We start from the raw sequence: 11,238 nt of genomic DNA, 5'->3' as shown, positions 1-11,238 counted from the left end.
CGGTCGGATGCGAAAGCCGCCCCTCCCTGGAAGCCGCCAGAAATAAATAAAGAGAAGCTGCGAGAGAGAGAGAGGGAGGGAGAGCGAGCGAACTGTCGGCGATTGGATGCAGCGGCGTTGCTGCTTACGATTTCTGTGGCACGGGCAGCTTGGCACGCGGCGGCGGAGTGAGAGGAGAGTGGGTGAAGAGTGAGAGAAGAGAGAGAGAGTAGAGTGAGAGAAGAATGAGTGAAGAGTAAGATAAGAGAGGAGAGTGAGTGAAGATCGAGAGAAGATTGAGAGGAGCAGCACGGAGCTGGGCTTGCTCCACTCCATCGCGAGCGCTCCCTTCGCTGTCTGTCGCGTCTGTTGCCGGCGAAGAGTTGAAGCGATGTTGCCTTGCGGCGGCAGCAGCAGCGGTAGTGGTATCAGTCGAGTGAGTACTGCCTAAGTAGCACGCGTAGCGAGCGACGCAGTCTCTTGTGCGACTCCGATGAACACGGTTGGCTACGCACGGCGCGAAAGAAGTTCAACGTACAGTACATACACGTGGTTTCAAGTGCGGCAGCAGTAGTAGTCGAAGTATCAACAGTAGCAGAAGTATCAAGGAGGAGTAGCAGCAACGTTAGTGGTAGTGGTGGCAACACCTGCAACAGCATCAAGTTGCAACAGAAGAAGAAGTAGCGTCAGCAGTAGTGACAAGAGGAGTTATCCAGGAGTAGTAGCAGTGACCGTGGTGGCTGTAGCAATATCAGAGGTACTTTAGTAGCAAAAGCCGAAGTAGCAGCATTAGTACCAGTAGCGGTTGTGGCACGGATAGTGGACATAAGTAGCAGCGCTGTGACTGTTCCACCTGAAGACGGAAGCTTGTGTTGCCTCCAAAACGTCGTGATTTTTATTTTATTTTTATTTTACATTTATTAATTTAAAAAAAAATTACCTACGTGACTTTACCGAAACAACCTAAGAATATAAGTAGCAGCAGTAGCAGCAGCGTGCTTAGAAGCGGCCGCGTGTTGATGGTGTTGAGCCCTCCAGAAATCTCCAAGGCAATTGGCGAGCCGAGACTCGGCGGTGATTGTTGGAATCGGCTGGGATCACGCGGACTTCTCAAACTAAAGGCCTCCCCCTATCTACTCTCTCCCTCTCAGTGGGTGAGTTAGTCCGCGAGCGACTCGCCAAATAGACTGGTGTGCCTGTGAGAGAGACACGTGGACTTTTAACTCGATTCACTTAAAATAACACAAATCGCCGACGTCGTAACCAGCGCCACCAACATCAAGGACGACACCAATAATTCGGGAGGGCGTTTCAAAGGACATTGATGAGCCGAATCAAAGGTTCAAATAACGACGGCTGCTTTGGTATTCAAGGTGCCATTCCAGGAAAACGGGATGAGAAGATTCCGACGGACGGAAGGAATTGAATGAATGAATGAAATCGCTGACACCATCACGGACTGTTGGTCTGTCGGGCACACGGTGTTGAAAGAGGTCAGCGGAAGCAACGGGCAGCTCAAGACGATTGAGTGAGTGACTTTCCCCTGTGGTCATCCGCACTTCATCGCGATCACCATCATCATCACCATCACCACCGTCTTCGTCGTCTTGATCATCATTAGGAACTAACTGTAAACATTCGTAGTGAATGTAGGACGTATAATGTTGATAGCCTCCATTAGGCGAATCGCTGTGTCTACAACAATAATATTGACTCGTAATACTGTAATACCGAGTTAATCGTTTGTTTACATACGAAATCCAGGACTGAACCACACGAATTTCTTTACGTTGCAATAGGGTCCCTACTGCTTTAGAATACTGCGCATAGGGTAGTAGTAATAATAGTACAGGACTCATCATCATTCGTAGGGCGTTGTCAATCCGCTGCTGGATGAAGGCCCACGCACGCCACGCGATGCAATTTCAATTTCAATTATCAGTATGTTAACATGAACAATTGTTTCAGCGAATAATCGCTCTTCACATAAATCATCGTTGGTCGAGTCTCAAGAATCTCCTTTAAAGGGGCCGTGCTGTAATAGGATGTTCGGTCAATTTGTAAGTGGGTGTTTTTGTGTCTGGGATCAGGGCTGAGTTACCCTTATGGACGACCACAATACCAATATATTTCATATCTAGAATAACAATCATTCGCTGGAAGGACGCGCCATCACCCGCATCTCATAGCGCATCAACAGGTCCCGCAACCTGCCACCTGTTGTCGCATTGTGTCACCTGTACCACCTATCATCTAATCCCACCACCATCTGAACTGTCACCTGAGCAGCCTCTCACCTGTGCAAATTCGCACCTTGTGCCACGTGTCGCCTCCGCTGCCTGCCACCTACAACCTGACCTGCCACCGTCGACCGAAGAGCCATCTGCCACCTGTGCACATTCTCAGCTGTTACCACCTAAGGCTGCCCGTGCCCCCTCTCCCCGAGGCACGGGGGGGGGGGGGCACGCCTTCGCTGACGAAACACTCGCCGTGCCACGTGGCCCAACCACCGGTGTTGCGTTCTCCTCTCCTCCTTCTTTGCGGTCCTGTAGCGCAACTTGGATTTGCAGAACTCAGGTGCGTGCCGACGAGGCAAGCGACTGCGCAGTCCTCCGCGATCTCTTCTCACTGCGAGCCGCAATCACCGTCGTCGAATGGCATGTACATCATGATCATCGCTTCGCTCATCAATCAGTGATAAGGTACGCACCTTGGAAGTTATTTCGCACGGTACGTAGCCAGACCGTGCTAATTGGAGGTGCCGTCTGTGAGTAACAGGAGTCATCTCCTTAGCCACAACCACCGTCAATTATCATCAGTCATCATCAATCGCCCCACATCACGTAGCTAGAACGCCGCGCTCTAGTGAATTGCCGATGCACGTGGGGTTTACAATAATACAGTCAGAGCGCGCAGCTCTCAGCCTGTGGAATCCGTGCGTCGAGTTGGGAGGGAGCCAGGAGAGAGAGGGTTGGGGAGGAGCCGAGGGAGGGGATTTGGGTCACGTCCCATCTCATCCATGGTCTTAGATCCCACGGCCACCGGTCGCCTGCTGGGCAAGAGAGTGGGGGTGGAGCCCTCGGCTCGTCCGTGCAAACGGCGCGACGTTCTCGATGCCGATCCCAGTTTGCTGATGGTCATCATTTGGCTTCACCCCTTTCAAAGGGAAGGGAGGGCGGAGGAGGAGGCTCACGCGCCAGCCAGCATCGCCTCTCGGCCTAAAGCCAGCGGCGATAGAGAATGATGAGTCGTCGGGATTTGCCATCGATTATATAGATAGTCGAGCAACCGCGCGCGCGCGTCCATCTATCCCGAACGATTCGTGTGTCGGCGCCTTACACCCTTAACAACGACCACGCGCTGCCTGCAGTTGCGTGGCTACAGGTGCGTATAGCCTCGCTTACCTGCCCAAGCACTCGAGTAGTGTGGGTGCGTGTTATAGGTGTGTGCACGCTGTATCCGTGCGTGCATTCACTCAGGGTGAATATACGGTCTACGTTTATGCGTCCAGTCACGAGTACACGCGCATCCATCCAAACACACGATGTACGGATGCTGAACTTCTTTCGCACCGCACGTAGCTAGCCGTGCTCGAGTGGGTAATAAGAGACATCTACCGAGACAGCGGCGTAGTGGATATGAGTATGGTATTGAGTCACCAGTGCGTCGTTTAAGTGCACGTGTATCCACCCGGAATATATATCCAGCGGCTGTATTCAATCACAGCCGCACAGATACGAGATAAGACTGCGTATGCGCCCTATGTATGCATCCTACATCTCGTGACACGCGGGGGAATAGACCATTGGCGTAACTACCCAGAGACTGTAGAGCAGCCGTATCACAGACACGTCCAAGGAGCCCCGCGGTGTGCGCGTGCTTTAGACTACAACGCATCCGTTGGTTGCGCAATCCATCCACTCACTCACACACGCGCGCGCGCGCGTGCGTGTGATAGACGAGCTTCGAGACGCGCGCACTCTCACGCCGACAAACAAGGACGGCCCTGCTGGTCCATTCATCCAACCGGCCATCCGTCCGTCAGTCCATCCACACGGCTTCCAGACGCTTCGACCAAACTAAACGCAAACACAGGACACGCCGCTCACTCGCGCACTTGCACGTGCGCTGGCAAGCGCGCGCTCGACAATACTTCACCGACTATGGGCGGCAAGGCGGCCAAAGCGAGTCGTGTTGCCGGTGGTGGCGGTAGCCCCGAGTCGTCGGGGCGCCTCCGTGACCGGCGCGATCAGGGCTCGGGACTGAGCCAGCTGCTGCTGCTCGGCCGCACCGGGGATTCGAGAGGCGGCGGCGGCGGCGGTGGCGGTGAATCACGGGCTCCGGGCAGCCCGGCGGCTCCGTACTCGCGGCGCGTGGCGTTGGTGCGGGAGATGCACGCCCTGGTGCGGGACGGGGACGCGGACAGAGCCATGGCCGTGCTGCGCAGCCTGCGTCAGGTGAGACGCGAGAGAGTGAGAGCGAGTGAGTGGCACGGTGTGTGCGTGCGTGCGTGTGTGTCTGTGTGCACGTGGGAAGTCGTGGACACGTGTGTGTGTGTCTGTGTGTACACGTGGCGAATGGTGGACACGTGTGTGTGTGTGTGTGTGTTTACACGTGGCAAGTGGTGGACACGTGTGTGTGTGTACACGTGGCGAATGGTGGAAACGTGTGTCTGTGTACACGTGGCAAGCGGTGGACACGTGTGTGTGTGTGTACACGTGGCAAGCGGTGGACACGTGTGTGTGTACACGTGGCGAATGGTGGAAACGTGTGTGTGTGTACACGTAGCAAGTGGTAGACACGTGTGTCTGTGTGTGTACACGTGGCAAGCAGTGGACACGTGTGTGTGTACACGTGGCAAGTGGTGGACACGTGTGTGTCTGTGTGTGTACACGTGGCAAGCGGTCGACACGTGTGTCTGTGTGTACATGTGGAAAGTGGTGGACACGTGTGTGTGTACACGTGGCAAGTGGTGGACACGTGTGTGTGTGTGTACACGTGGCAAGCGGTGGACATGTGTGTGTCTGTGTGTGTACACGTGGCAAGCGGTCGACACGTGTGTGTGTACACGTGGCAAGCGGTGGACATGTGTGTGTCTGTGTGTACACGTGGCAAGTGGTGGACACGTGTCTGTGTGTACACGTGGCAAGTGGTGGACACGTGTCTGTGTGTGTGTGGCGTAGTGGTTCATGCGCTGCGCTGCGAACTCAGCTACGCGAGTCCAATTCAGTAGCGAATATTTATCTGAACCGGTCCCGGGCCTCCCCTAGGTCGACTCAGCCTCAAAACGAGTACCTGCCGCGATGTGTAAACATCGGCAGAGGCGGCGTTGCCGTGCCGGCCTTTATAGGAACTCGTTAAACCGCCCTTGTCCCGGCAGCCTGTGTAGGCTACGCGGGTGACCTTTGCATTTGTGTGCGTTTACGTGTTTGTCCCTCTCATCGTAGTGCTGCGCAGCGTGACAATGAGTGCGCGTGTGCACGTGCCACACGTACACGCGCGTGTGTGTCGATGCCTTGTGTGTGTCTGTGTGTGGGGGGGGGGGGAGCGGTGGTGTAGTTGTTAGCGCGCTGCGCTACGAACCTGGCGACTCGAGTTCGATTCCCGCTCACGGCCAACACCATCAGTGACGGTTTTCTGAACCGGTCCTGGACCTCTCCTAGGTCGACTCTGCCTAAAATGAATACCTGGTACGATGTGTAAACATCGCCACTGGGGGGAGACAAAGACGGCCGGGCGTGGTGTTGGCCACCCACCCCCTCGTGTGCCGTGCCGGCCTTCATAGGTGCTCGCTAACAGCACTTGCCTCAATAGTCTGTTAAGGCTATACGGGGGATCTTTGTATGTTGCGTGTCAAGTGTGCCGATGCCTGCCGACGTGTGAACGTGTGTCTGGAATTTAATGAAGACAGTACTCGCTCACAGCACTTGCTCGAAAAGTATGCTCAGGATAAACGGGGGGATGGGGGCCTTTATCTTTGTATACATACGCCAGTTGTATGTGAAACCTGGCAGGCGTGTATACGTGGCAGGTCTGGATATGATGTGTGCGTGTATAAACACATCAGCTGAGTGTATATACTTGTTCAAGGTGGTGTATAATAATGTGTTATCTCGAGTGCGAGTGAGTACCTGTCTGACTCATTGGGCGTGGTGTTGACCACACCTTCGTGTGCCGTGTCCCGGCCTGAAGGGCACCCGTGCCCATCGGCACAGCCTGGCGGTACAAGCGTTACCGACCGTAATAGGTGCTCGCTAACAACACTTGGCCCGACTTTCTCTCGTCCAGGGGTCGGCAAACATCTTCTTCGTGCTATCGTGTCGGTTGTTTATTCGGGACTCACGAAGTCTCGTGTTGACCACACACAGTGCAATGGGCGGCTCTTAAAATATTGAGGCTTTTTTGTTTACCGAATAAATAAAAATATGCCGTCTCTTATTATTTTGGTTGCCGACCCCCTGCCTGGTCTGCAGGGGTTAAAGCGGGGCCGTTCGACCTCGGCGTGCCCGTGTGTACATACCAAACACAACGCACGCCAGTTCGGGCAAGTGTACAAACGCGGGGAGTGGTGGCGCAGTGGTTAGCACACCGCGCTTCGCGACCTAAGTTCGAAGTTCCGATGCCCGGCTACGGCTAACATCAGTGGCGAGTGAAATCTGCACCGGCTCATCACCCCCCCCCCCCCCCTTCACCATCCCACACTGAGCAGCGTGGTGAAGTATGGTCAAAGGACCCCGATGACTTTCAGGGCATGCCGTCACGCAGTGCACGTGTTTTTTTCTACAAACACAGACTGCTTCAACCGAACTTTCTGCACACTAACGATCGTGTTCAACACAACCGGGCGCAACATTCCGACGCATCACAACATCACCCGTACAACGCTGTGCGCCAACAAGTGGTCGCGTCGTGGACATGCCGGGCGCCGTCACAGCAACGTGGAATGTTCTTCCAGTGACTCGGGAGCGCCAGGGGGAGAGATTTGTGGGCAATTCCGCGGTAACGGGATCACGGGAGACAACACGCACAGAACATCGCACGGGACGGGGACGCAGCGACGTTTCTGTTGGCCACATTTGTTTTCAATCTTTGCCAGCCCCTGTGCGCGTACGCGCGTGCACGGTAGAGGGGGGTTCTTTGACCATGCTTCGCCGCCAACAAAAAAATCACACGAGCGTTGTCCGGGCTTTCATCGCTCTATAATGTCCGTGCAGGATTTCGGTTCGGCCCGTGCCTAAAGAACACTCAGTAAACTAAAGACGTTCCACATTACGCGTGGATTGGATTGTACGATTATCCCGACTCTATCTGGTTCTGAGCCCTTCCATGGAATTTGACCGTTCGTGTCTGTGTGTCTGTGTGTGTGGGGAGCGGGGTGGCCAAAGCACAGCAAGTTGGCACAGTAGGGGGAACAGGTGGTGCATCAGCCAGTCATATCAGTCATCTCAGTCAGTCGACCCGTGGCACCTGGGTCTGCCCCGTGACCTCCTGCCAACGGGCGTTCGACACTTCACGTGGCTTCAAGGTGCACATGGCCTGGCACAAGCGTCGTGGTGACGTCACCGCCACTTAGTGGCGAATGGCGGTTATTGTTGTGGGGAGCGGTAGTGTAGCGGCTAGCGCACTGCGCTATGAACCCGACGGCCCGGGTTCGATTCCCGCTCACGGCCAACACCAGTGACGATTATCTGAACCGGTCCCGGGCCTCCCCTAGGTCGACTCAGCCTCGAATGAGTACCTGGTGCGATGTGTAATAATCACCACTGGGGAGACAAAGGCGGCCGGGCGTGGTGCTGGCCACACACCCCATGCCGGCCTTTCGTAGGTGCTCGCTAACAGCACTTGCCCCTACAGTCTGTCAAGGCTATACGGGGGATCTTTGTCTTGTGTGCACGTTACGGCTGTTGACTTGACACTTAAGCTCAGTTGTAACCGGCGTTTAAATTGATGCTGAACCATAAACGGAGAAATGTCAATGTTTGCAAGACAGCTCTTACGACGCAGTCGCTGACTTCCGGAGGGAGACTTTGTCGTGCAAAGCACTAACCTTGCTTCCCACACGGATATCGTATAGGCCAGGGGTCGGCAAACCTGCTGTTCTGGAGTCCCGTGTGGCTCTTTAAGGACTGCTTCACGATATTATTTATTAAAGACCACCACCTACTCGTATTTGGCATTGCATTGCGGCTCTTGAAATATTGAGTTTTTTTTCACCGAATTCTAGAATAATGCCTCTTCTTGTTGTTGTTATTTTAGTTTGCCGGACCCCCTGTTTTAGGCCGTTCATGATCGCCATCATCATCATCATGAGCCGTGGTTTTTCCATTCCTTCTGGTCCCACGATGTCACAATGTTGTTGCGTCCCGTTATTTAATCAGGCGACGAATATACCCATTGAGGCACGTGGGACAACATTTCCGCTTTGGCAAGATAACTCCTGCACATGAGCTGATCACATATCATCATCATCACGTGTATACTGTTGAGATGTCTCCGTCATGTTGCATGTCTCCGTCATGTGCATGCATGGTGGAAGGATGTGCATACCACCACCAGAATACCTGGATAATACCCAGGGGTAAACACTCAAAAACTCTTTCCGCACAGATAATTTCGATCTGCAGACGGAGCCAAGTCATGTAATCCACGTACGGTGGATCGGGATCCAGAGTATAAAAAACAAAGGTGAACAAGAGCAGGAGAATAATAATGATGATAATACTAATTATATTTGTAAAGCGCCTCTCATCAGTGATGTCAAAGTGTTGTCGAAGACACAGCAGAAAAACAAACACTCAGCATGACGCTAAATCATGAAACTGAAACCTGAGAAACGCCAAATAATATGATTAACACCAAAAGCCACTTTCTGAATGAGCTAAACGTTCAATAAACAGAAATGTACCGATACGTTTTAAAACGAGCTTTAGAATGTACACCGACTCAACTAGATGCTGAGATCTCGTGGAAGCCAGAGAGAGAGAGAGAGTCCCAGAGTCTGAATCGGAATTAAGCTCTTTTTCACAGCCTGGGGGCCACGCGGGGGACAGTTCGGTCACCCATCGACCCAAGCCTCAATATCCTGGGAGCTCAGAGAAGATCTGCACCCCCAGATCTTAGACACCTTGAGGGCGCGTGTGGGTGCAGCAGCGTGTCCGCGGTGTGGCCTGGGGCAAGGCGGTTCGCAGCTTTATGAGTTAGCAAAGAGGGTTATAAACTGAATCGTACACAATAATCAGTGAACGCCCCCCTCCCCCCGCCCTATGACATAAAACTCGACACGTTCGTCACTAACTCATTGCGGCATTAAAATGAGAAAACGTAACTGGTGACGTTTTGGGCAATCGCCCGTCTTCGTTGCACACTTGCAGAAGCGTGGGCAGCTGCACGCTGGGACTTACGGTGAGAGATAGAAAGTAGGAGGTACACGTGGATCCGGGGAACAAACGCAACATCGGAGGCATCCTATTGACCGTCGAGAAAAGTGTGCGGGCTTTGGGAGAAGCCATGGCGACTGATGGATGAGGCTGGTCGCGGAGTGGCAGCCAAAGGGGGAGGACGGAGGCTGCTAGTATTAACCAGGTTCAGACCTGCTTAGCTTTGAGGCTCCGACGAGATCGTGTGGTCGTAGCGTTCTTAACTTGGGACGTTTTTTTTTACTTTCACTGCCGATAACAAAAAAATTGGGCCGAGCCTTATCATGACCCATATTTGTTGAACAACGCCTCCCAGTGAATCGTATACAATACCCTCTTTGTATTATAATAATTAATCATTTTAATTTCCATCAACCATTGTCGGTCATGGTCAATACACTGCTGGATGGAGGCCTCAACTCCGTCGCCTCCTCTCGCGATCCTGTGACGCAACGATCCACGTGACAGCCGATTCCGTTGCTCCGTCTCTTCGGTGGACGTGCCCCGGAGTCATCAATTTTTGCTCTTGGTAGATCCACTGCTGGGCTGAATGCCTCCACACGTCGTGTGGGTCGTGTGGGTCACGTGGGGGGTGGGGGGGTTGTTGCGAGGAACGATTGGGCGATCGCTCGCCACTGATGTTAGCCGTGGTCAGGTATTGAACCGACTTCGACGGTTCATAGTTCAATGCTCGAACTCTTCAGCCTTTGTAACAGAGATAACATGTAATAATGTGTACAGTATTCACTTAATTATTTATTTACTTACAAATTGCCAAAATCAATACTTAAACTAGCGACCTATCCAATCGCCGTCCTTGCTAAATCCGGTAACGAGGAAATATTTATTTATTTGAAATCCGATTGGGTCCGCTTATTTCAGCTCTCGGCTGGATTTTGTTTGAGTCTGGCAAGGGGAGGTGCTGAAGGGAAAGGCGCAGCTCTGCAATTGCCTGCCCACGCCACTGCTGGCGAAAGGGCCTCCGCTAGAGGGAACTCCAGACGGGGGTACTTGGCCTACTACTCCCCGTTGACGAGACGCGTTAGAAGTAGGTGTTAGTAACCCACACTGTACCCCACCGCACACAACCTGACGATGATACTTAAACGTGGCAAGATCAGAATTGATTCGATTGTCACTTTGGGGCAAGTGCTGATGTTTACACATCGCACCAGGTGCTCATTTGAGGCTGAGCCGACCTAGGGGAGGCCAAGGACCTGGTCAGATAACAATCATCACTGGTGTTAGTGGCTGTGAGCAGGAATTGACCTTGTGTGGCCGTAATTTCGCAGCGCAGCTCACTAATCGCTGTAATACCACTCCCCACACTACACTACCACTCCAAAGACAAATACAAAGAGCCCCCGTATAGCCTCAACAGACTGTTGGGACAAGTGTGGTTAGCGATCACCGATGAAGGCCGGCACGGTTACGCGAGGGGGTGGGTGGCCAGCACCACGCACGGCCGCCTTTGTCTTCCCGGTGGCGATGTTCACACACCACTGCACCAGGTACTCATTTGAGGCTGAGTCGACCTAGGGGAGGCCAAGGACCGGTTGAGATAATCGTCACCGGTGTTGGCACATGAGGGGTAATCGAGCGCGCTAACCACTCCCCGCGACCACTCCACCACACGTGCACGCACGGGATCATTTCTGGCCTCGCCTACGCAACCTCTGTCCTTGGGCAACACAAATTCCTTTACACAGTAATCCACGTGTGTCAACATTTGCGGCCGCTAACGGTTACCGATAAATTCCGCCTGAGTTGCACGCAGTGCACCTGCAGTAAACCTGCCCACGGGGAGGAGCGGTGGGGCGGTGGTTAGCGCACTGCCCTGCGC

At 53.4% G+C, this 11,238-nt stretch overlaps 1 protein-coding gene across 2 annotated transcripts in view; it reads left to right on the top strand.

Annotated features, from left to right (window-relative positions):
* The first annotated feature begins 1,390 nt into the window (after positions 1–1,390).
* LOC144730975 (leucine-rich repeat-containing protein 75A-like) overlaps positions 1,391–11,238 on the top strand; it is a 76,924-nt gene continuing 67,076 nt past the window's right edge. Inside the window, exons 1-2 of one of the 2 annotated variants that reach the window (XM_078611880.1) lie at positions 1,391–1,507; positions 2,532–4,436. In XM_078611880.1, coding sequence (XP_078468006.1) covers positions 4,143–4,436 — 294 coding nt within the window. In that variant the 5' untranslated portion in view covers positions 1,391–1,507; positions 2,532–4,142. Of the gene's footprint in view, positions 4,437–11,238 lie in introns of both variants that reach the window. The other variant, XM_078611879.1, reaches the window with a different exon arrangement.

Source organism: Lampetra planeri, chromosome 37 (assembly GCF_965212315.1).
Source record: "Lampetra planeri chromosome 37, kcLamPlan1.2.h2, whole genome shotgun sequence".
Lineage (NCBI taxonomy): Eukaryota > Metazoa > Chordata > Hyperoartia > Petromyzontiformes > Petromyzontidae > Lampetra > Lampetra planeri.
This window is presented reverse-complemented; position numbering and strand designations above follow the sequence as displayed.